At 38.0% G+C, this 27,279-nt stretch overlaps 1 protein-coding gene across 3 annotated transcripts in view; it reads right to left on the minus strand.

Moving 5' to 3' along the window:
• Nucleotides 1-323: 323 nt before the first annotated feature.
• Nucleotides 324-27,279, minus strand: part of Crb1 (crumbs cell polarity complex component 1) — a 129,241-nt gene continuing 102,285 nt past the window's right edge. For all 3 annotated transcript variants that reach the window (XM_026401491.2, XM_077802839.1, XM_026401490.2), the window contains one exon: nucleotides 324-539. In XM_026401491.2, coding sequence (XP_026257276.2) covers nucleotides 324-539 — 216 coding nt within the window. The remainder of the gene's footprint in view (nucleotides 540-27,279) is intronic.

Consider the following 27,279-nt stretch of genomic DNA (forward strand, 5'->3'; position numbering starts at 1 on the left):
TTCCCAGGTTGCAGAGTCAAGAGTTTAAACAATAGCCACTGGAGCTTTTTGCAAAAGATACAGTGCTCTGGAAGATGTTTTTGCTATATATGAGGCTGAAATTAGTGGTGCAGACATAGTTTAATGATTGGTTAATATAAAAAAAAAACCAATGGTGTCAAGTCAAACCACTATGAAAATCTTTAAGGAGATCAAAATTATCCTTCTCACAGTTCCAGTGCAATCCAAGTTGAATTAGTGTCTCCAAGTATGTCCCAAAATCACTCAAGTCCAATCATCCGTTCACCGTGAGCCGACCCCTTTCTCAAAGGGGAGCCAGGCTTCTAAATCAACCTCTCCAACGTGGGGGGCTGCCTCATGCTCCACATTTCCACTCGAGAGCCTTCCTTCTCTTGGCGGCAGGGGCTGTAGGTTCCCTGAGTTGCCCTTTTTTTGGAGGCAATAAAAGAAACAGCAACAGCCAACAAGAGGATGAATAATAGGGCTAACGTCACTGAGCCAATGGCAGTGAAAATGTCCGAGATCAAGTCATCCGCCAACTGAAGGGATTGAAACAGTTAAGAAGTGAATTCAAGAGCAAAGGTTAACTTAGGACAATGGAACTCCCCTGGAGTGAAGAATAACAAGATCAAGTTGGTACCACTCAGTATTGTAAAAAGACCAAGGTGTTAAAAAGACAGCCAGGTTTTCTTATTCCTAGATCATGTGAAGATGACCATCTGTCTAGCATCTGAGCCCTATGGGCAGAGAGTGTGATGTGAACTATCTATTGTACTCAGTGTCTTAATCTTAGTGACTAAGGTCATTCATGTGACATCAAGGTCAAGAAATGAACATGTGTGTGTGTGTGTGTATGTGTGTGTGTGTGTGTGTGTATGTGTGTGTAATTCTAAATTCATGGGATTGCATTATTTATGGTTTCTTCCCTCCCTTGCCCAAAGTTTGATTTTAGACTTTAAAAAAAAATGTTGTTTTACAGTCTTTCTTGGGAAAGGAAACAAATTAAATTAGTTGAGCCTTGTGGGAAGATCCCTAGAGAAGAGGGACTGAAACACTAGTCTCAGGCGATTTGGATTTGAAGTGCCAGTTGAATGCTTGTAAAAGCACATGAGTTCAATGCCAAACCCAAACATCTAGCATCAGAAAGCTGTAGGTGGAGCCCTGGCAGGAGGATCTGAATCCTAAGATCTCGTGGGTTTACAAGTCGCACATGGTTGGTTTAATGTTGGTGCAGTGTGATTACAAAGCACTTCTTTAGTAAAAACCTGAACTCTATCAGTTTGGCAATAAGTCCATGAAACTGTGATTGAGTTGCATGGAAATAGTGAAGACAGGAAGCAGTCACTATTTGAATTTTAAGTGATTTTTTTTAGGAGAAATATTTCCAGCAGACTATATATAGGAGTAAATTCCCTCACCTTCCCACTTAGCTTTCTCTATGGTCCCTGTTCCATTGCCAAACCACTCTACCATCACAAACAGAAACTCCATTTTAAGATTCTATGCAGTTTAAATATCTTTGTATCCTTAGTTTTCATTGTTGTTATTTAATTGTTCCTGTATTTTGGTTCAAACCATTATATAATTAATATAATACAGTGATATCTTCATATTGTTGTTTTGGGTCTAATCACTGAATCTTGCTCATATTCATTAGTTTTTCTATTCATTCAACAATACTTACTATTTACTATGGGTATTACTAGTAAATAAAATATGAAAATAAATTAAAGTTTGGAACTTGGAACTCAGATCCTAAGGACAGGAGAAAAGATGGAAACACACACACACATACAAATAATCAGAGTGCATTGTAAATTTGTGTTATGATCGTGTATTAATTTGTATTGGGATACGGTGGAGTAAGAGTAGAATGAAGCATGTGATTGTTCTTTGAAGTACGAGTGGAAGTTCAAGGATCATAAGCAGGAAATGCTATTTGGATGAAATCATTTGAATTTTTAAAAAGCCGGGGGATAGAAAAGTGCTTAGAATTTGTGAAATAGTAAAAAGCCCAATATGACCAAAGAAAGGTATTGCCCATCATCTCCATGTTTGAATTGGGAAAGGATATAAATCATTGATAAAAGATAAAACTATAAAGGAGATAAATTTTGTCAAGGAATTTGAAACTACCTTAAAATCTGGTGTTCACCCTGTAGTCATTTTTGGGCTTCTGGAGATGTTTTGGAAAGGACAAGACATAATCAGATCTGGGTTTTATTAATTTGTCTCTGATATTAGGATGAAGGATTGGAAACAGTGAAGGTAGGTAAGAAATCAGAGGTAGAAAAGTTAGTTCATTTATTGGTCAAGATAAAGAATGACCTAGGTCTAAGGTTACAAAGAAGTGAGGGTTGAAGGGCAAGGGTGGATGAGGGGGATTTTGGAGGTAAATTTGGCATCACTCCACATCAGATTGTATGGGAGTTGGGGACAAGCATAGGAGAAGGATTAAGATGGCTGAGGATCCCATGTTAGATAAGTACATGGATGGAATGTCATTAGTTGGGAACAGGACATGGTAAAAGAAACAGGCCTGTGTAGGAAGACTATGAATTCACATTAGAAAAAGCTAGTTTCAAGCACCTAGCACATTCAGGGATACGGTGCTATTAGGTAATTAGAAATACTATAATCGCTTCCCTTCTCTTTTATATTGCTGTGAAAAATCCTGAGTCAGAACAACTTTTCATTTTCAAGTTATTGGAGCTTTAGGAGTAATACATGAAGAGTTTCACAGAATCCAGTAGTTTTTGAGGGGGGAAAAAAACGATTTTAGAGAGCAAATTCCCCATCCATACTGCTCGGTTGTGCTCTTGTGTGTAATTACATGTGTTATTGACAAAGATAACTCTGGTCTGGGAAAAAGAACAGAGTCATAGAGTTGGCCTTGAAGGGTCAAAAGTCAGGGACACAGAAGGGCAGATGGAACCTGACCAGCAAAACCCTTGGTATTATCTCCAGACCTTTAGATAATGCACTCCTAAATCCCTGGTTGTTGGTTTAGTCTTAGTCTGTCCACTAAGTGGAGTCAATTTTGAGAGTACAGCTGTTATCCTGGAGGAGTGAGTTGGGTGTGTCCACAGACAGACGGGCAGAAATGGTTTGGCTGGCCTCTGTTTTCTAAACTTTTCTGCTCTCTTCCTGTCTCATTAAGATGGAGACCTGCTGACTGTGGGGAAACGAAGTCCAACTACATCCCCTCATTTGTTGCATTGCACCTGGGAGGAAGAGGGGCTCTTGGGCATGGGCTCAGAGTCCCTGTGAGTGCCACGATTCAGGAGGCACCAGAGAGCTGATTTTTCACTCGTGATTTGTGAGGAACCAAGAACCTTGCCTAAAGAGGCTTTACTGTCCTCAGATGTAATAAGAACAAAAGGAAATTCAAGGGCTAGAATCTAGCTCCATCTCTGCCACTCTTTGCTGTCACTTAACGAAGTGGTTAAGGGTCCAGTCTGCAGAGGGAGAGACCTGAGTTCAATTCGTGATCCTGACACGGACTTGTGTGAATACACCAGCAACTTCTTTCATCTCTCAGAGACTCATTTTCTTCATCTATAAAATTAGATATTAATATCCACTTCAAGGGATGGGACTAAAGGAAACGCAGGGAAGTGAAATAGACAAAGCATGACTTAAAGGAAGTTCTCAAAACATAAAAATATCAGTAGCCATCAACACACCATTGACCATTCTCCCTTATTCTATTTATTTATAAAAAGATAAACTAGAATTTCGTTAGGATTTTGCAGTACAACCCCGTGAGCCAACCTATAAAGCCTAAATTGCAAGTTTAGGCCTCATAGTGTTTTTGATGAGAGAGTTCCCTTCGCTGTATCAAGTAAGGCATGTCATTAAGCTCTGGAGTCAAGTGGAATGAGTAGGATTTTGAAAACCCTCTTGAAGATCCTCTACCTTTGAAGTCCCATGGTTGAAAGGCTCCTTTTGGTCTGCTGTTCTTCAGCCATGCTTAAAATATACAGCCGTGGAGTGGATCTTTTGATAATTGAAACTCCTGTGACACGTGAACTGAGGATGATGGGGGCCTCCAAGGGTGGGACGAGACCTGTTTGGACGGTGGGACTTCTAACACTGTGCTTCTGAATAACTTTTTCCTGAAAAGATGCACCCCATATTAGCAACGACTATCATGTAAAATTATTTTTCTCAAGGATGACAGACTTCAAACTATATTGAATTATTATTGTTGATTTCTTTTTAAAAAATATGACTCTTTAGCTGCTGAATAAATAAGTATTTCACTTTGGTTTTCCCCCAAAGTGGGTTCACTGAAACCTGGACTGGTTTAGCCTACCTATAACCCAAGCCAGGTTATGTTATGGCACCCTGAGGTGAAACTATCAGCCCTTATTTATAATCTTTGTACTTGACTACTGTATGTTGGAACCATTCACCAGTGCATCTTTTAATCCCAGAAAAGAGATTCTGTACTGTTTCTGCTGAAGGCAGACTGGAGACAGCATGTATTTGCTAAACAGACAAATGGGTTTGTATCTAGTTTTGTCAATTTTTAGTACATTTGGTCTATATGTGTTGTTTTCCCATCTGTAAAATAGAAAAGAAATAATTCTCGTGTCTCAGAATTGCTCCAAGATTCATAGCATTCAGCTGTGTGGAGAATGAGAACTTGGTCTATGCTGTTGCCCTTCTCTATTATTATTCAGTGAACTTTCCTGCTGGCTGCCCTTGCCCAGTGTGGATTTCAGGGCTCCTGACACCCACAACCCACACATTGATGAACAGTTCATCTAATTCTGAAAATATAAAATGGGCTGACCTATCTGGAAAGAAAAACATATGGTCCCATTTCTATATCCTCAGCCTCAAAAACTGCCTTTCATAATATTTAGGGCTGATGACAGTGTTCAGAAGAATGTGAAAAAAATAAACACATTGAAAGAAGCCCACCCCCCCTCCGCAGCCAATATGAAGCATTACAAGACTGCTTGGGAAAATTGACCTTGCGTTTCCCTGTGCATGGAAGTGAAGATGTTAAAGCTTTGACTTAAAGTGAGAATCGATTCAAGAATTGATGCTGCTACCATTGAGGTTATTCTCTCATACCTGGTTTTATAAAATCAGCAGAAATGTGTTTGTATTTAAAAACAGTGGCGATATTTGAGATTAAAATTGGCTCCTGGAAAACACTGCAATGGAGTGAGTTTCTTCAAGTCCTTCCCAAAATTCAGCTGTATGTCAGTTACAGAGGAATACGCGGAGACAGTTTAAGGTGGCAAGTTAGGATGTCGAATGCGCAGGTGTTAACAAGCTGCAGGCGAGCTTCTCTATGTGAGTTTCTGAAACTAGTTTGTGTGTGTGTGATGCATGTGTGTGCGCCATTGTGTAGGTATTATGAGCATACATTGTGTGCTATAATAAGAATTCGTGATCAGTGGGAAAATTAAACATGTTTTTAAAACACCACTTAGAATATTTATCTTGCATCTGCATATTTAAAACAAAATAAAGGTAACTTTAACTCTCATCTCCCAAACAAAACAAAACAAAAAAAAGGGAAAGGAATATTCCATATTTAACTTTGGAGAGCAGTTCTTGGGAATCACTATTGTAACAAGTACAGCTTCAATTTTGTGGATGGTGAAAACCTCCCACGCAGACCTGAGTCCTTGAACTGTATCTTATCAGTGAATTACTAGAAACAGCCGTTTCCATAGTAATATTGAATATATGCCAGGACTCTGTTTTTAAAATTAATATCACTATGGCAGCTAATTTTTAACCATAAATACACTGTCCACTTCACAGTTATAAAGGATGCAAATAAAGTATTGAAAAGCCAAGGAGAGGACGAGGGAGGGGTCCTGGGACAAAGAGGGGGCGATTCAGCCTGATGCAGTGTTTATAGACAGGAAGGCTTCGGAATGTGCTGGAGGAGGCTGTGGCAGAGCTACAGAGCAGTCAGTCATTTTCTCCAGGGCACTGCCCATCTCTTCATCTCACCACCCTGCTTCTCCCAGGAAACTCGCAAGCTCTCCCTGGGATTGCTGAGAACAATACAATGGTGAGCCCCGGTCTCTCTAAGGCTGTGTACAACTGCAGTTGGCAGCATTTGAAACTCCTTGCTGGAGAAAGAAGGAATCTGACATAAAGTCTGTCTCATGAACTCCCACCACATCGTTATAATTCCTTAAAATCTTCTGATTGGGGGTCTTCAAGGACAGCCAGGAATGAAAAACCAGGCTAAGATGGGTTAATTCAGGCCACCACAGCTTGGAAGGTGTCGTCCTGGGAAACTTCCCATGTGATCTCCCTACAAAGCCCTGCTCAAGAGGCCAGAATAGCGACTGTGAAAATTTCCTGTCAAAACGCTGGAGGTAAATGAGATAAAGGAACTGCGCTAGCAGAGAGATATACGTTTGGAATTCTAGGTGCAATTAAACCATTAGCCTCTTTCATACTTTAACCCAAGCATGACACATTTCCTCTTATGACCTTTAAGGAAACAGCTGAATTATATTGAGACTTGAGATGTGCTGCGAAATTGGGCACAAAGCGACACATTTGTTCTTGCATTTGACAAATGATTGTGTGCATGCTCTGTGTCAGCACCACGCTGGCTTGAGATCCAGTGTGAGCCCACGGGTTCCTGCCCTGCCAGCCCAGGCACTGGGTCTGAGTTCTCGCCTGTTGCTTCACAGCCGCCCTCTCGCTTTAGAACCCATATTGCAGGCAGAAGCACACAAGCAGCTAGAAGTCTGGACACACTGCCTTCATATTTTTCCTCTCTGGAAGCAGGTGGTGTAAGCGATATTATTGTTTTCCTTGGAACCCAAGAACTCATGAATAAAAATTATCTCTCTTTCTCTCATACAAGAACCAAGTCCCAGAAGTCCAAACTCAGATTTCATTATGTTTTGTAAATTTATTGTTGAAAGATAACAGCTAAGCATTTCTTCTGACCCTTTAGTCAGGGGTTTGCCAGATGTTTTACACGCAGAGACCACTTCGATTCCCCTGCTAACCCAACAAGGTAGCTCATTCTATTTTGCGTCACCTTCTCAGGGAGGCCTGCTCTGACCCCCCTCTTTAACTGCAGTCCGCTTTCTCTTCTGCACCCTGATATCTGTCTAGTTTACCCGTCTCCCCGCTGTAATGGAAGCTCCGTGAAGGCTGAGATGTTTGCCTTCCCTGATCCCGCCTCTCTCCCCAGCCCCTGGAACAGTGTCTGTCCCACAGAGACACAGTGATTGACAACAGGGAGTTAAAAGCTTAAGAGCTTGCACAGCAGCACACGGCCAGCTAGGGACTTGATCCACTGAGAACTTCTTTCTCTTGGGATTTTTTACCTGATAAAACCCTTGGCATGTGTATGACAAAGGAATGGAAGCCTTTGCTCTCTGGCTCCCCTGCAGGGGAGGTGCCATCTCTGAGGTGCCCACACTGGTGTGGTAGATAAGAAAGGACACAACTGACGGAGGCACCAAGCGGGCACAGAGATGGTTGGGTATTTTCCATTTTGTGAAATTAGACATAATCTGTTTGCATTGACCTTTTTTCTGCCCCTCATATCCTGGGCAGTTACATCACCTGGTGACCCAAGCAGGAACTGCTAGTGAAGATTAAGCAATAAAGTAGCAGCAGCCAGCTGTGATCTTCTACCTGCGAATCATTCTTTCCATGGGTTAGGTGAAACTAATGGGCACGCTCTTGGCCCATCTTGGTTTCAGAAAAGTTTTGTGGATGCTCTTGCTTCTTTTCCCTTTTCTTCTTCTTTTTCTTTCTTTGTTTTATTTTGGAAAAGAGTCATTGCTAATGGAAAATTCTGAGTGTGTAAACTGCACGGCACTGTGAGCTACTAAACACCTTGGAGCTTTCAACCCTGATCCCTTCATGTCTTCACTAGCCTATGCCCAGACCCTTTCCCACTTAAGTCTTCCACCCACCACCCACGTTTCACATTTTTGCATCCCCACAGTCATAATCCTGGTCTGAGTCATTAGTTATCTTTTTCCTGAGTGATTAAATAGTCTTCCAGCTACTTTCTCTTCCCCTAGAATCTACACCCTTCATCCAGCTCAAAAAGAACAATAGTAGAGGAGGAAAGTGTATACAGGGGCTCATGGCTTCAGAGGTCTCAGTCCATAGACAGCCAGCTCCATTCCTTGGGGCTTGAGGTGAGGGCTGGACATCATGGCAGAAGAGTGTGGTGGAGGGAAGCAGCTCACATGATCAGGAAGCAGAGAGACTCCACTCACCAGATACAAAATATATACCCCAAGGCATGCCTCTAGGACTCACCTTCTCCAACCACACAATGCGTCCCTACAGTTATCACCCAGTTAATCCCCCTCAGGGGATTAATGCACTGATTAGGTTAAGGCTCTCATAACCCAATCATTTCACCTCTAAACCTTCTTACACTGTCTCTCTCACACAGGAGCTTCTGAGGGACACCTCATATCTAAACAATAACAAAAAAGGAAATGAAAGCAAAACCTTGATTACCAGACTTAGAAGTCCATGGACACTATCCCAAACATATCAAACCAACATTTCTAATCTTTAAGCTGACCCTTTTTATTAATGAACTCCCATCTGGTTATTATCTGTCAGAGTCCATCTACCTCCATTCCAACAAAGCACCTCTCTCTCCACTTCTCAGCAGGAATCACCTAATTCTGCCAATGACACTTCTCCATCATGAAACATGCCATTTATTCAACCATACCTCTCTTCTTTTTAGAGCACTACTCAATCTTTCCTTCCTCTTTGCAAAGCACCCCCAAGGAAGCCCTTGTGACTCTACTCTCTCTAGTTCCAATATCTACAGCAATATCCAGTGTCAGCAAGTAATTGGGAAGACCTATAGCCAGGGATGTATGACATGGAATATACACTTGAAGTGCTTCTACTGTTCTTTGTGCGTTAAGCCAAATTCTACCCTTTCCCTTTAGGACTGTAAGGAAAAAGTACCTGTTTATCTATTTACTCTGGAACTTTCCAATAATACAAAATGCCGAGCTTTGCACAAAGTGGCTAATCAATTGTTATTGACTCATACACTTGTAATGCTCATTGCTCTGTTAAATGCATTATTAATTTCCTTGCAGTCACAAGTCCTGTATAGCCCAGAAAATATATTGGTGGTGAATTCATTCTTTTGCTTATTCATGCATTTATTCATTCAATAAATCTTTACTGAATGCCTTCAAAGTTTCAGACATTGAAGTTTCTGGAGGTCTGGAACTTGAAAGGAAGGTCATGGTCTTAAAAAAAAAAAACCTTTCTATTTAATAGTAGTGTGTATGGGTGGGGGCAGCTACAAACAACCATTGTCTTGTTGGCTGCATTAGGTGGGAGGCGAGTATGAAGGATGGCAAGTGGAAGGAAGGAAGACCTCCTGGTGAACCCCGAGAGGAAGGTAGCTGCTGGGAGAATGAGGTAAAGAAGGGAAGGGTGACCAGGTACAGCGACTTGGGATTAGGGAAGCTGAGGCAGGAGGATTCCAATTTTCACGTCAGCCTGGGCAACTTATTGAGAATCTCTAAATAAATAAATAAGTGGGGCTGGGAAGGAGCATTAGGCAGATGACAACACCCATGGTCCCATTGCTTTAAGGGGAAACAAGAAGCATGACAGTGATACTGGTGCATCTGCTTGTCTGGACAGGGTGAGCCTTTATGTAGAGCCAGTTACAGATGGAGAGGTGGAAGCGGGGAGTGGCAGCTCAACCCGGAAGGTGTTTAGGGAACCTGGGCAGGTAACCATGGAGACACTATCTCAGGAGGAGTTGGAGTGAGGTGGAAGCCCATTTCATGTACATTCTCTGCTGGTTCTTTCCTAGCCCATTTGACTTGGACCAGTTATAGGAAACACATCAACTTTATTATTTTGGTTCTTTTTCTGTGTACATGCCAAAAGTTCTCTACTAATCTTTCTTTTACAGCACAGGAAAGATTTGAGTTTCTTTATACCCCATCTCTTCCATAGTAGGTATATTTTGAGGAGGCAATTGAAAAATATGCAAATTTGTTTTATACACAATTTCAAAAGGAAGAGAATATTTAATGAATTAAGAAGGCAGGGAGAAAGGCTGGGTTTGTGGCTCAGCAGTAGAGCGCTTGCCTAGCACAGGCGAGGCCCAGGGTTCAATCCTCAGCACCACATAAAAATAAATAAATAAAATCAAGGTATTGTGTCCAACTACAACTAAAAAATAAATATTAAAAAAAAGGAGGCAGAGGGAATGTTTGAGTTTACAAGATACTGAAACACAACAACTGATAACCAAATGCAATTGATTGAATCCTGGATTAAAAAAAAATTCAAAAAAGGATGTTATTTGAACTATTGGAGAAACCTGAATACGGAAAGTTTATGAAATGTTAGGTTCCTTGAATATGATAGTAGCATTGTAACTCTAGAAAGAAGTCTTCTTTCTTGGGAGATGCTTACTGAAAAATTACATAGAAAAATGTTATAAGGTCTGCAACCTACTTTGTAATGATTCAGCAAAAAATGTATGTAACTAACGAAATAGCAAAGATAGCAAAGGGTTTAAAACTTGGTCGGTGTGGGTGAAGGGTAAATGTGTTTATTCTACCTTTCTTCTTGACTCTGTTCAGATCTGAGCCTTTATTCCAGAAAATATTTGGAAAGTAATATTTAAAAAATGATTTTTATAATGAAAAGTTTCTTTAGCCCCAAAATATGCAGTTCTTGTTTCTCCCACTATCCGTTCCTTGGCTATTCTAGTCCTTTCTGATTTCTCTTTCCTCTATACTTTTATCACACAGTAAGTTTTATTCCCATTGATGGCCAAATCTATCCTTCCAGATACTAAGGTATGGGTCACATTAGATGACAGTTCCCTCACCTATTTGCCCTGAACCTCGCCTACCAGTGCCAAGCAGCATCAGGCACTCACTGTGTGTTTGTGGGCTTTCTCATGATCTACTGGTATCACCATTTTTAACCTAAAACCCAAACCATGGCACTTTTTCATTCTGATTTCTTTCTTCTTTCCAACTTTCTTCAGCTGGTTGAAAGCTGTTATTCATTCATTCCCACATTACACAGGAAAAAGAATGCCAAATCCCTGACATCCTTATGGCTTATCACATATTCCTTCGGCAAAGGTAATCTAGTCTGTGTCATCGTATTTATTGCCCCCAAATCAAAACCAGTTGCCAAAGTAATGAAGGTCTATTGGTTTGTGTTGACTTAATCCATGTCAGAGGAGCTTTAAAAGCATATAAGGATAATTTGACCAGTAAAAGGAAAGCCATAAAAATGATCAAAAAGCCAATAGATATGCTGAGAACACCAAGCTTATTTTACTGAGGATTTATGGTCAACTTATCAGAAAATTATTTGGTCCAAGTCTACATTCAAGTACGTCCCTCTGTAATTCAACAAAGATTCTAGTCTCTGAAAAAAACAGCCTCCTATAATGAGATACCCTAGTCACCCCTAACTTGCAGCACATGTAGTTTAATTTTCAACAGTTGTGAGACTGCAGTAAATTCAGTTTTTGAATCACTAGTCCCATTTATACCTCAGCCCTGCATTAAATTACCAGAGCATAAACTGCACTGGAGCAAAGCCAACTGTGTTGTCCCTTCTGACATACCTGCACAAGTGTTTATTTATCAAATCGAGCTTAAATACCAGACGAACCCCAGATGGTAGAAGTGCCAACTCCCACTGTGTCCCATCCAACAGAAGTGGATGCCAGGTCATCAGGCCCCGCCATGCCATGCCAGCTTTGCCCCAGGCCCAATTCTGGAGGTTGTATTTTATCGACCAGACTCAAATTGGCTTTCCCTAGTGTAGGTGATAAAGTGTGGCGTCAGGTCACCCATGTAAAATATATTGCTTTAACTTTGACAGGTTGTCATTGAAGTCCTTGTTTATATAATCTATTGTGCCATTTACTCCATTCTTATTTTAAAAAGCAAACCTAGAAATAAAAACCCTTTCTTTTGCTGTTTTGTTGATGAATGTCTATACCCTGCTCCTTCCCTTAAATAATCTCAGAAGTAGCCATTTCTATTGTCACTGTCAGTTTACATCAAATTATCAGGCTTCCAGTTTTAAACTCTGCCTCACAGAAGATGAAGCACACACACCATGCTTTAATGGGAAGCCTTTCACTGCACAGCCTTCTCCTTTCCAGAGAGTTTTAGACTCGGTATGTCTAAACAGAGAGGGATCTTGTGGAGCTATGGCTGGGTAGATCTGAAGTGAGCATTACCAGAATCTATGAGACAGCAGCAACTGAAAACTAGCAAAGACCAAAACCTTCACACTGTGAGGATTTGTTGAAATAATATTTACTTTTAGAGCTACAAAAAAAAAAAGTCTTTCAGAAGTTGGGCTTTCAAATTCCAAATAAGCCATTTGGGGAAAACTCTGTAAGTTTTAAAGTTAGCAGGAGGGGGAAAAAGCAAACAAACAAACAAACAAACAAAACATTGTTTCACTTTCCAAACCATTTACTAAGTACCCAAACACATAACACAGGGAAAGATATGTTTATATAAGTACTAAGCATTCCTTCTTGGAGGAGACCAAAATAAAGTCTAACAGCATTTTCCTATTAGCTTAAAAGTACTGCCAAAGTAAAATTACTCTTTCTCTACATAAAGATTTAGCACAGAATTTAAAAGCCATTATAAAATTAGTTCAGACAATATAGGCAAAATGGTTACTTTATATTTTGGGATTTCTAAGTCTATATAAAATATGTAGAGTAAATATATATGCATTATGTCTCCACCTTCTTTAAAAAGAGGTCCTTGCCCAAGAACGGATGGGAGGTAGAGGCATTAGGAAGTTGATACTCTCCTAAGAAAGTCTCACAGGGCAAATTACATAAAAACTCTTCTTTACCACTGGCTGTTTTAATAAAATGAAAATCAAATTCTCTGCTTCCTACCAATTTCAGAGACTTATTTAAGAGGAAATTAGATGATCCGGCTAAAGTGCTTTATTATATTTTGGTTTTACAATTTATTAGTATTCTCAAAATATAAGGTTCTTTTTCTGGATAATCTTGTCAATTTTGGTATTTTCTCATATTCTATGTCATACTGACATTTGAATTATTTATATTATTTTTTTCTGAATTTTTGAAGTAATTGCTAAGATATTCCTCTTCCTAACTTTAATAATCTGAAACCTAGGAAAATTTTGTTTTCTTAACTCCCAAAGGGACTTAGAATTGAGAATTCAAATGATAAACTCAGCCTCTTCAATTTTGCGGTTCATCACGATTCCCTCTTCTTTTTTCCCACACCCCAGAATAACACTCCTTTCCCTGCCCCTTTAAAAAAAAAATATTTCCCTTGGGTCTATAACTTTTCTATTCAATCACCATTTAGATTACTTGTCCTCAGGGATATGGCTGTTAGGAGCCCCAGGAAGAAAACCATGATTAGTCACTGGTCTCAAAAAATCCTCCCCAATCCTGTTTACAAGGATAGATGCCAATTCTCAAAACGTGCTCCATGCTCGTGTTCTTTTCAGGGTCATTCTGCTAGCACAGCACAGATTAAACACACAGCCTCCGTATTTTCAGTGTTGTGAGGAGACACATTTACATTCCACTGACAGCACTGGGTGTAAAAGGAAGCCATCTGCTGCGATTCAACATCTTCACAAGGAGTAGCTACAACTTCGCAGAGAGAAGTCAAGAGAAAAGCAGTCATTCACAACGGGGCTCACCTCTGTCCAAGTGCTCTTCTTTGTGTGGTGGTAGACCCCAGCAGAAATCAGCACCGTCTTAAAAGGCATTTTTATTCCTAATGGTTCTTAGAAGTTGGTCTTGTGTCACATGGTTTCATTGTTCTCTTTTCTTAAAAGATGTTAGCTGATACTTTTAGGGCTCTTTTCCTAGTTTCAGGAACCCACAATAATTTTTGCTACAAAGATGACAACGAGGTCTTTGCTTATTTGTGCATTCTATCTGGGCAATTAATCTTTTCCAACATCTAGTTCATTTTCTACAAAGGAATCATTTCTGAAAAATCCTGTTTCTAAATTAAAAGGTGGTATATAGGGAAAAGAGAAAAGTCATTACAAACTGAAGATTGAGTATACTCCCAGCATTTTGCTCACCCTGTTTTAATTTTCACAACCACCCGATAAGATAGTGATTATCTAAAAGAGGATTTAAGCCATTTATCCCAATTCGTCCAGCTAGTAAGCCACAGACTTGCCATCTAAATTGTTAGCCCTTGTTTGGTTTTGCCCTGGGGTGTGCGAGGTGGAGCACTGTATAGACGGAACCCCAAATCTACTCTGTAATTTCAATTGTCACCCTTAGTTGGCATATTTATTCATGGAGAGAAGAGAATCAGTGGTTATTTTATATTTCATTTCTCTTACTGTGTACAGTGCTTTTATAGCCAGTCGCATTTCCCTGCTTGTAGAAGTTTGTTTAATTACTTGAAGGCTTCACACGTGAGAACAAGCTTCAGTAAAGCATGCCGAAGGGTGGGTGGGAGTCTTTGGTGAGTTCTAGGAAGGTGCCCAGCACGCAGTGGGTGTCTGGGCAGTAAGCTGTCTCTACAGTGCCTGCCTGCGTAAATGCTGAAAAACTCAGCAGGAGAACAAAGAAAAGGACCCATAATTCACAACTTTCAGTCCTGTGCTTTTAACACCCAGCATGTCTATCAAGAAATAAAATAACTAAACAATGTAGACAACCTCCCGGGGTTGCTGCTTGTATAAAACAGCCATGTGCTATGCTCGCTCCAGTTTTAACACAACGTTAGCAGGCGATGATTAAGAAGGTAGCTATTTCAGTGCTTCACAGTGTCAGAAAACAAGGTATCGAGCCATCAACTCCCTTTTTAGGTGCAGCACTTAGATTGCAGCCATGTATTGCTTCCAACTGTAAATATTAACGGGGAAGCAAAGAGAGAGCTCTTCCATTGGCCATAGGCTGCCTGAGCTCAGCATATTATATGACACTTCGGCATTATTTGCTGAGATGTAGATAATTTTACTTCTTGTTAACAAGTTTCTGTGTATTTTTACTCCATCAGCAGGTTCTTGAATCAATGCCTACAGGAGATTTGACTAACATCAGCATAATATGACTTTGATGGAAAGTTTGAAATTTATTCATAATTAAAAACTATACATCCATTTCCCAATTTCCCAGTAATGGCAGCTAATTCTTTTGGGTATCATAGTATTTATACCTGGTTCCCCAGAACTCATTGGTTCCTTTGTTCTGACTAACTCTAGGAGTTCATGTTTTTATAAGGATAAAGAAGAATATTTTGGGGGCAAACTAAAGAGGTCTTTCATATTTGACCCTTGGAGTATTGGAGAACTGCAGAGTAATTTTTACTCCTTTTGAGACACTGAGTTTTAAAATAATTTTTTAAATAAATGTAATATTAAAAAAGGACCTGAACATTATTTATAGGAAAATGTACACATTTCACTACATAAAAAATTAAGTATTATTATTTATCAAGTATATAAAGTATACATGGACAGTGCCTGAATTCAATAAACGCCTGTTGATAAGGATTGTGATACAGTATATAAATGCACTTGTCTCATTGCAATGGCACATTACTGCATATAGAATGTCAGATGAGAAAAGTTGTCCCACATTCCCATTTACAAAATCAAGGAAGACAGCAGTAACCATGTACAGTATGTTAAAAATCTAACTACTTTTATTTGTAAGGATATACTTTTAATTTTATGGAGCAAAAATTCTAATTGGCATGTTCTCTGCCATGAACTTTTGCAGTTCATAACATGTTACATTTTTTTTAACTTAAGATATGATTTCAAGGCCTGCACTTTCCTATATACAGAAAGCTAGAGTCAAACAACATACCATTTCTATTTTCCCTTCATGTTGTTAGCTTCTGAGTTCATAAAGATCCGTAGGTGCTGAAATTGTTTTAAACTGAACTGACAAATTAGATGGCATTGTAAAGCAAATGCGGAACTTCTCCATATGAGTGATGATCAGTTCCTGACACACCTAGGTGATACTTGAAATGTTTTCCAGGCAGATCTCTATAGACCTTTGTGTCTGGCCTAATCTAGCCCTCTCTGAACCAAGAAAACTCGGTTGGAGTTTGTGGTTATGAATGCAGTCTGCAGCTATTGGAATGAGTAAATTAGTTCATAGTCTTTAAAAGGGAATGAAACCAAGGATGGTGTCTTTGTTATGCTCTGTTCTGCTAACAGTACTACATGAGTTACACTCAGGATACAGCCTACTCTCCCTCAAAGAATATTTAATTCAAAGAGGTAGAGCTCCCTGCTCAAATGCTTTGCCATCATGTGACTACGCGTCACCTTCATGGCCCTTGTAACCTATTCCCAGGCCCTTTACATCCCAGAGTGTCTCTTTCTAAAGGTGCACATATTTTTTCCACTGGAGGAGGAATGGCTTGTCCTCCCCAGTCACGTTGAAATCCTATGAAAGACTCACTTCTGTTTCAGGCAGAAGACTAATAATACGCAATTATGTACTGAAGCCAGATCTCTTCAGCTCACCTCACTAGGTGAATGTGAAGCTCAATGTCATTACTTTGGGTTCTGCAAATAAAATTTTAAATTGAGGTGCTTATATTGGTTTCTATAATTTGAGAGCATTTATATTGGTAATTAAGTGGCAATACAGTTAAATCAGCCAAACAAACACAGCCTTCAACCTCAAGAAGCTGCAAATTAAGATAATTTACATACTGCCAGCTGTGATTAACTCTAGCATTTATAGGACTTAATAGTAAAAATAAATAGATACAGATCCTGCTAAGGCCATACAGCAAATTTTGCAATCTCTTTCCCATTTTCTTCCTCATTTGCTCCTAGAATTGTTCTTTAAAAAAAAATCCACAGTTTCTTGGGCATTGTTGGTCTCATGGAAACCTTGTATTTTTGTGAACTATATATAATTGTATCTATTTTTAAAAACTCATTTTAAATTTAAGAAATAGTAACACTTTTAAAATTTTCTGGTTAACAAAAAAAAGATCTTTAAAGGTTTCATTTAACAAATTAGAAACCCAGAATTATATATTGGATGGGGCGAAATGAGAATTTAAGCTTGAATAAACTAAGTGACTTTCAATCAATCAATTACTTCAAACCTTAGCTTTTGCATCTGTAAAGTGGAAGTAATGGAACTATTGATAGTTAGGATTAAAGAGATACTGGATGGTGAATCCTTCCCATCACCACTAGAGCCCCAAGTCAGAGGGGATACATCTCCATGAAGGAAGAAACGCCATGGGAATCCTGCCCATATGATTCCTGAGGTCAGGGGCAGTGTTCCTGTGCACTGGGCTAATGTCTTTCAGACAGTGGAGGTTCTGCTTTTATAATATCTGGCTTCCTTGGCTCTGAAAATAGATCCCACTAATCATAGATATGTTCAGACTGCCCACTGTTCAGTATAGTACACATTTTGTATTGATCTACTCAATTGGGACATTTTCTAAAGCAAGTTTACATGTTTCTCCATTTTATGTGCTTTAAGATAAAGAACAATAACATTAGTCTATTTCACCAGAGACTGATGATCCAGGAAATTTGCTCAGGATTTTTTGTTTGTTTGTTTGTTTGTTTTAAAGGAAGGGAGATTTAAACCAATTATACTCAAACCTTCCCAGACTAAAACATGTCTTTGGTCCTTTGTTAGAAATAGAGAAAGAGCATCACAGGCCTGAAATGTTAATTAATGAATAAGAACATTAGAAGGAATTTGAATGATTTTTTTTAAAGGGCTCAAAACAAGATTCAGGAACAAAACTATGTGTAGAGAAAACTTTTAATTAGACAAAATCAAAACCTGGAATAAATAATATGTATATTTAATAGGAGAGTTAACAGAGCAAATTTCTCCAAGTGTTTGCTCAAAAAAAAATTCTCTGTCTGCATTGCATTATGAACACCCTCCCCCCACACACACCCTCTATAACAATGAACCATCTACATGGTTTGAGTTCCATCATGGAAGAATAAGTCTAAGAATATAATTGAGGATTTATTATTGAAGATAAAAGCATCATTAAGGAAAGTTGCTACATTTTGACATAAAGTCCTGCTGTGTTATGAATATTGTGTCTCCCTGAAATTCAAGATGATGGTGTCACTACGAAGGATCTTTGGAAGGTGTTCAGGTCACAAGGGTGGAGCCCTCAGGAATGTCCCTTCCATCATGTGAGACACCATCTAAAAATGGGAAGCAGATTCTCATCAGATACCACATCCACCAACACCTTGATCTCACACTTCTCAGCTTCCAGAACTGTAAGATATAAATTTCTGCTGTTTATAAGCAACCAAATCAATGGAATAGTCTCATACAGATGCCTTCCAGTCAGTAAGTGAGTGGAGCCAGCAATACTCACAAGCTGCAGGAAATAGTTTCGAGGAAACTAGAGCTCAGGCCTAAGTCACAGAGTTCTGAAAGACTCTTCTACTCTGGCTTAATTTTCACAGAAACTTGAGCAATTTAATCCATCCTCTAGCCCTCTGCTTTGTTTACCCACTTTATATCCCATTATGGCAGCATTCTTTGCCTGTTCCAGTCAGGCCTATCTAATCTCTGCTCTTTTCCCATATAAACTTTTTTTCCCACTATTACGTCTTTACTTGGGCCATTTTTTTTCTCTTTTGAATGCTCTCCCAATTTCTGTCCTATAAATAATCTTCCTCATATTTCATGGCCTTGTTTAATTCCCATATCCTCCACGAAAACTTCCCCTGTTGCAATAGCTTGTAGAGATCAGACTTCTGTGAATTTATGTATGCTTTTACTCAGTGACATATATTAGGGATTGTTTTTGATATGTTTTTTAGTTTCTTCTTTTTTTGCTCCCTACAATGAGATTACAGTGTCCTTGAAGTTATTATGGTAGGGATTATATATTGTATTTCTAACTTTCTGCTTACTTTCCTCCCTCGCTGCCTACGTCCTACCCATCGCTGGAGGCATTGAAGAAACAAATGCATACATGAAATGGTCACTTTGGGAAGATGCTGGCATTCTTTTGGTTGCAGGGGACATGTGGAAGGCACTGTCTCCTACAGCTCTCTGCATTTCATGGGACCTATAAAAGGACAGAACATTGGATTTCCTGCCTTGGGGCTCAGAATGTCAGCTTGTCCCACAGGGAGCAGTTACTGTACAGGAAGGTGGCTTAGAGGCAGGCTGAATTGGCAGGGAGGAGGTGGGAGTGCACAGTACAAACCCTCTGCTCAGCTGAATTTGGGAAGGGGAGAACATTTGGAAAATGTTTTGTAAGTCTGGTTTTTTTTTTCCTAATAACTAGATTTGTGAGAAATTATCAACTTTGGTCTTTGTAATGGGACATTGAGACCAAATGCAGTCCTCTCTAGCCCTGTCCCTGAGCTATTGTGGCTGCACCAGCGCTTTTTCTACTCATGAGCTCTTCCAGATCTTTCCTGGATCCTGCTTTTCTTCTGGAACCACCTGCTCTTCCTTGGCATATTTTTCGCTGTCCTTGCTTGGGACTTTTTCAGTAATCTGTTGATTATCTTTTTGGGCCCGTGCCTGAGATTTCCTTTCTTCTCTCACATCTACAAGTCTTGTTCAGGGATCCCTAAGGAAGGCTATGGCTTTAATGATTGTTTCCCAGGTTTCCCTTTCTCTACCCTCACAAATGTAAAAAATGCAGTTATAGAAATAACTAGTAATCGATCAAGGCAAAGAGAATCATTATGAACACAATATGGCACTTATATTGTTTCTTAAAAACATGGGTATTCTCAGCTCTTTCTGCAGACAGGAGCACAACTTGTAAATTTCTCCAGTGAAAACAATTTTAAAACAACACTTTGATGACAAGGAAATAATCAAATAAAACATAAAAGCAGGTCAAGAGAAAATGTGTTTTCTGAAGAAAATTCCTGCAGTCTTTAGGTCCTGAGTCAAATATCCTCTGTGGAAAGACTTTTCTGTGCTCCCCACTCTTGGAAATATTGTAATTTTTCCTTCTGTGCATACCACATACCACTAATTCATCCATTCCTTTATTCCTTCAGTAAATAATGAAGCTTTCCTCTGCCATGCATGATTGCCAGGCACTGAATTTATGAAAGATAAAGAAGACATTTTCTCCTGTCTCTTTGGTTTATGTTCTCACTAGTAAAATGGGAGAAGTCTTAAGACTTCTGTGAATAATGAATAAGATAATGTGCATAAGGCCATAGAATAATTTCTGGCTCAGAGTGACAAATCAGCCTTCTTTAATTAGTGTTATTATAAGATGTTGTGACAGAGGTGTATTCAATGTTCTGGGAACAAGAACCTCCAAATACTGATTGTGGTGGGGGAAGCCAGGAAGTCTTCATTGGAGAATTTTGAAAATGTATATTTGACTAGGCAAAGAAGAATGAAATGAGGATTTTAAAAAGAATCATGAGCAGCATGTCCTTTAAAATATCTTTTCAAAGTTGCAACAGTGGTCAGTTCTTACTGATTTAGATGAGGTACACTAAAAGGATGTGGATTATAATGATTGAACCATAGTTATCCAACTTTGAAGAGAAATTACACCACTTCTTCTAGATCACTAAGATTTTGAGCAGTCCTCTCTATTCTGACATCATATAATACTCTTCTAAAAGCAGAGGAAGTCTAATTGAATATTAGTTGGACAACTGCTATGAGAGTGTCCTTCATTACAGGTTATATCTTCATGGATCTAAACTGCCTCTAGGATTGATTCAGGGAAGAGCTAATTTATATCAAGTTTTAGTCCAATATGAATAAAAAGCTGTCTGTGAATTTGGTTCTTGGATAGAAATGTTGGAGCGTGTGACATACTTAACCCCAAGACACTATCACCAACAAAGGGGTTACTAGGGACCAAATCTAATGTTAGCATCTTTTCATCCCTGTGACCAAAATATCTGACAAGAACAACTTAGAGAAGGAAATGTTTATTTGGGGCTCATGGATTCAGAGGATCAAAACCTGGTGGGCTGACTCCATTTGTTTGGGCCCAAGATAAAGTAGTGCATTATGGTGGAAGGGCCTGGTGAAGGAAAACTCAGCCCCACAAATGCCAACTGGAAAGCAGAGAAAGAACCCATCATCAGGGACAAAATGTAAACCCTCAAGTCGCGCCTCCAGTGATCTAATTCTTTCAGCCACACCTTACCTGCCCACAGTTACTACCTAATAAGGCCATTTAAATTATTAATTCATCAAATGGATTAATCCACCTATTATAGCTCTCATATTCCTTTCACCTCTGAGCATTCTGCATCAGTACAGGACACACTGGGGGACACCTCATATCCAAACCATAATACCTTGCCTTTTCCTTCTGTGAATTTGTTAGGGAAAATAGGTCCATTTTCTGTACTTAATATGTATTATCATTTTCATCTTAATTTTAGTAACTTTGAAGAAGACTGAACACACATACACACAAGCACACAAACATACACACATGCCCATGCACAGACGATTCTAAAGTTAGAAATTGCTGTTTTGGCACTTACTTCAGAACCACTTCTTTGATTATGTCAGTTAATATTTATTATCTTCTTTATAACCAACATGATGTTGGCTATTAAAAATTTCAAAGGAAGTCTTAGGGTGTAATTTTTCCCCTGAGTTTTAGATATCAACTAGAGTGATATTTGTCATTCACCAGACACTAATATATACTTTGCCACCTTGAATAACAAATATAAAATACCTTTGTTTTCCTTTATAACACTATCTTATTATCAGAATAGGATTATCAAAGGAATATAAAGGGAGTTAGATGAAAGAAACATATATTCTCTTTACTGTTAAATAAAATGTATTTACTTACAGAACTAAATTAAACGCAGTTAGACAATGGAGTGATCATAAATGTACTTTCCAAATGATCAGCTAAATTTCAATGCAAATAGCCTATTTGTTTTTGGATATCATCTTTAACATGATGCTTCTTTTTTGTAGACAACTAGTTAAGCAGATTTCAACAATTTACATGAAACAAATTTATGTTTTAGTACTCACATTGTGAGAAAAAGGTAATAGCAAGACTAATTCTTTTATATCTAGAAAGAAAAAATTTTAATTACAAAGATCAGGAAAATTATATATATGTATAAAATCATATATCTATATTAATATACATTATATAATATATATATAATATTTAATCATATATTATATGAATAAATATTATTAGTCATGGAAATTTTCAGTAGAAATAATATTAAAACAATTACCAACTTCAAGTGACCTTGATATTTTAAGTTTTTCAAATATTAAATTTTGCTATGTATCTAGTTTTCTGTATGCCAATTCGTGTATTCTCACCAAAAGGATTCAGCAATGGGTTTAATGAGATACAGCCTCATTCATAAAAGCAATGTTACTTAAGAGATGCATATTACATAAAAATTTATACACCCCATTCTTGAAAATTAATTAAGAGAAACTGAATTCATGTCATATTGTACTAGACAACAGCATGTATTCAGTTTTATACCAGCAGTTTCCAGTTTGGTTGATTACAACTCTATTTTTGATAGATGGAACCAAATGCCAAAAGTTCTCCTCAAGTAAACAATAAGGGAAATAAGAAAATTAAAACTAACAAGAGGCAATCAATTTTATGGTTTGCTTTCAATGATTTGACCAATTAATTGATTTGTAAAGTGTATACTTGATTTCTTGAACTATCTATGATAGACTTTAACTGCATTTTAAGGAAAACAGAAGTGTAAAACAATTAATTTTACAGTATGGATAATAGGGTATGTCCCAGTTAGCCCAGAACAATATCAGTTTAAGCTGTATTCCTAGCTCCCTTTCACTTTAAAGTATCCCAGTCTGAATAACCAAACAATATGGTCATTCTTGACATACCCAATGTGCATCACTATGAGTACATTTCAAATATCACCATGATTTACGAAAATGGAGAATTCTATGCGTGGAGGTATATGTCTGGTTCTGTTACTTAAGTTCTTTGAAAACAGGAACATCCTTTGTGTGTATTTTAGTTGCTTATCTTGCCTATCTCAGAGCCTTACCTATAGTAGGACCTCAATAAATGGTGGAAGAGTGAATAAATGCACTATTTAAAAAATTTGTTTCTTTAAGTCCAGTAGTGTATGTAGCAAGACAATCATCATTTCAGGGAGATCTCGGTAGAGGAGTTGATTTGACAAGTGACAAAAATGCTGTAGAATATGGTTAGCTAGTCACCTCAGTGGCAAACACCAACCTGGTTATTTTCTATACTTGTTTATGGAGTAACAAGAATAAATTCCATTTGTTACACCCACCATTCAGGAGCCTCACTGTATTTTCTCTTTGTGTTCTATTTTGGACACATAAAGAAATGCGTTGTGAAGGTGAAAATCTATGTTACATGATTTCTGTGAAGCCTGCGGCAATGGACTCACATTAAGAATGAAGGACATTAATTATACTTGGTGAAGCAGAAATCATAATAATGTGTGAAAAGAGGAAAGGAAAACAGGTTAGTGAACTAAATCAGACCTGACTTCAGTGCCTGATAATGCATCAAAATAACATTTAAGAACTCATTTTATTATATCTGTTTTTTCTCCATTTAAAATGTTTGTAATACTCTATTAAGTAATTTTTTTTAACTGTGGTGAGAACACTTAACAGGACAGCTACCTTCCTAATGAATTTCCAAATGCACCATAAGGCATTGTTAACTACAGGCACAGCGTGCACACAGATCTCTAGAACTTATTCATCTTGTATAACTGAAATTTTACATTCATCTAATAGCAACTCCCAGTTTTCTCCTCTGCCCAGCCTCTGGCAACCACCATTCTACTCTCTGCTCCATAAAATTGACTATTTTAGTCATCTATCTATAAGTAAAATCATGCAATATTTGTCTTTCTTTTTTTCAAAGAGAGAGAGAGAGAGGAGAGAGAGAGAGAATTTTTTAAATATTTTTTTCAGTTTTCGGTGGACTCAACATCTTTATTTTTTTTTTTTAATGTGGTGCTGAGGATCGAACCCAGCATCCCACTCATTCCAGGAGAATGCATTACCACTTGAGCCACATCCCCAGCCCAGTATTTGTCTTTCTGTAATAGTGAATTTCACTTAGTGTAATGATTTTACATTAGTAAACTTTTTACTTAGTGAATTTCACTTAGCTTAATCCATGTTGTAGCAGGTGTCAGAATTTCATTATTTTTACAGTTGAATACTATTCCATTGTATGTGTCTACCATTTTATTTTTTAATCCATTCATCCTTCCAAGGACATTTAGGTTGTTTCTATATCTTGACTTGCATTGATAATGCTGTAAGGAACATGGAAGTCTAGAAATGTCTTTGAATCCTGATTTCAATTCTTTTGGAGATATACCCAGAAGCAGGATTACTGAATCCTATAATCGTTCTGTTTTAATATTTTGAGGAAGTTTCATTCTCTTTTCCATAGTGGCTGCACTGTTATATACTCTCCACAGCAGTGCACAGGATTCCCACTTGTCTGCATTCTCACTAGCCCTTGTTATCTTGTTTTGTTGAGAATAGCCATATAAATATGTGTGAGGTGATAGCTCGTTGTGGTTTTGTCTTGCATTTCCCTGATGATCAGTGATGTTGAACATCTTTTCATATATGTGTTGGCCATTTTTATGTCTGCTTTGGAGAAATATCTAGTGCTATATTTACTCCCTTCTGAATGCTAATTAGTAGAAAGTCAGCGAGAAGTGACAGTGTTTTTTTTATATTATAATTTGAAGAGAAAGTCATTCTGTGTGCCTCCTTCCTGCAGGCCAAATTCAGAGCACAAAGAAATTGCCATCAGAGTAAGACTGTTGTGCCATTGGCCAGTGCTCAGTTTGCAACAGAAGCCTGAGGAAGTGGGCCAGTGGGCTCTGTACTTGACATTAGCCTTTACAATTAAGCATAACTCTAACCCTCTCAGAAACCATTTATGACTCTGTCATTCATAAATGACTCCAAATCCTTGCTGCATTTATTTTTATTTTCTGCTTTACTATCTTGGGTTAACGAGTTCTATAAGGTTATTATTATTATTTTAATGACGTGAAGAAGATTTTCTTATTACTTGCTATGTTTAGGTAGGTCTCAGTGAATGCCTGCATCCTGGAATTTGGGAGCTTACCAAACAGGTTCCCTCAATCATACCATCCATTAATTTCCAGGTGTGTTCAGGCCCTTCACTGAGCTCAGGTGAAGAGGAACTTTTTCATTAGATGTGTCTGCCCACTCCTCAAATCCCCTATATCCTATTATTCTAGTTGCCCTCCTCTATATCATCTTTACTTGTTATTTCATTTTAGAAATATGGCAACTACTCCAATAGGATCAAAGCTTTAGGGTTGAGTGGAGAGGAATAAGTGAATCATCATCAAGCCATTTTTGGTAATAATTCACATTTTGGACCACAAGACAGGAACCCCTACTAATTATCCCATAATCCCTTTCCTGGGTCCCAATTGACAGATCCTGACCTTTTCTTTAGCATTACATTTAGAAATAGAAAACTTGATTCAACCCCAGGTCTGTCACTTCCTGGATGATTGTCCTTGACCAAATCAGGGAAACTTTTCAAATTTCCATTTCTTCACTTTTAAAATAAAGATAAAAATATCGGTCAGAATTATTGTGAAAGGAAGAAAATCCTGAAGTTATAAAATTGACAGACTTTCTTAAATTGAAAAAGAATACAGTGTAGGCATGGCTTGCTTTTCCCAGATTCAATCGTATCATCTATTTCTTTTGTACTTTTCACAATAATTATTTTAGGGGTACCAATTGAGGTAATTTAAAAATTTTTTTTGCCCTTCTGAATGCCAAATGAGAAAGTTCAGAGCAAAGCATATTTTCTTTCATGTTTCTTTTATTAAAAATAAACAAGTTGATAGGAGTAATTTTTTTTTGCACTTAATCTATTGGATTTGTTATTAAAGATGGTGGTGCATACTGGAAAGACATGGCTTGGAATCAAGCACTCCTAGGTTCTAAATTGTGCTAAGATTTAGATGTCTACTTTCTGTGTTAACATTGGGCCAATACCTCACCCTTCTAAATGTCAATGCCCAAAATAAATATCAATGACAAAAATGTCAAAAATACATTGTGTGTTTATCTCACAATGTATAAGGGTGCTGTGAATATTAACATAACTATTATGGAAGTTCCCTTCAGATCATATATCTTTTCATCTTTTCTATTACAAAATCAAGCCAGACTCAGCTTTGCCTCCTACAACTTCTTAAGATCTTAGGACTGAACAATGATGATTCACAATTGTCATGATACTTCCTTAGAGTACCTTTAACATCCTCAGAATAAGACTATAATTTTGATGAATATAGGTCTGATGTTGATTCAGTTTTATGTATTTTTGTTCTTTAAAATTCATAATATATGTAGAGAAAATGCAGGACTCTAGGGTACTCTGAGAATCTCATTCAGAATCTTCATTGCAAGTCGGAGAGGAATTTGCTCTTTCAGCTTTGGACTATGGAAATAATATTGAACTGAATACTTTAAAAGCTTAAGTAAAGCACCGCCTGTCCCACCTTACATTCTTCATCTTTTATAAACAGAAGTTGAATTGGATCATTCCTGAAATCCTTTTAAATATTTAATTGACTGTGCTGCATTAGTAACCCAAAAGTTAGGGGAAGCAGCCTCCTGGCACATATAGATAGGTACTTATTATATAACAGGTTGTACCATATGAAATTGTCATTTTTGTGGATCTTAAATATTAAACACACACAACTTCGTATAATTTAGTCTAATATTTCAGTGCCATGTACTTCAATGTGATGGTTGAAAGACCATTAGCTTAATCTTCCAATAGGGATTGCCCTAAAATTTAAAATGGAATATTTTTCCAACATCATTTTAACATATGACTTAAAAAAAGAAACACCATCCAAATAAGCTTTCCAGATTGCTCTTTTTTTTTTCCCCCCTGGCTGCTACATGCCTCAATTCTATTGCATAGCCTGTCTAAAAATGATTGATGGTGGAGCAAAGCAGACCTCCAGGTTTGCTCAGAAAAGCTTGTGTACCCATGTGAAACCCATGACAAGACATCCAGGCCTAGCTTATCCTTGCTCTGAATGATAAAGTTACCTTTCAAATGGTAATTGGAACAGAGTTGATGGTGTTAGGTTTTCAATTTCCAAGAAACCAGCATAATAAATCAGTGCTTCAAGAAATACATTCTTAGGAAAATTTCTCATTTTTTAAACATTGCTTCACTATAACATGGTCTAATGTATTAA

Source organism: Urocitellus parryii, chromosome 9 (assembly GCF_045843805.1).
Source record: "Urocitellus parryii isolate mUroPar1 chromosome 9, mUroPar1.hap1, whole genome shotgun sequence".
Classification (NCBI taxonomy): Eukaryota; Metazoa; Chordata; class Mammalia; order Rodentia; family Sciuridae; genus Urocitellus; species Urocitellus parryii.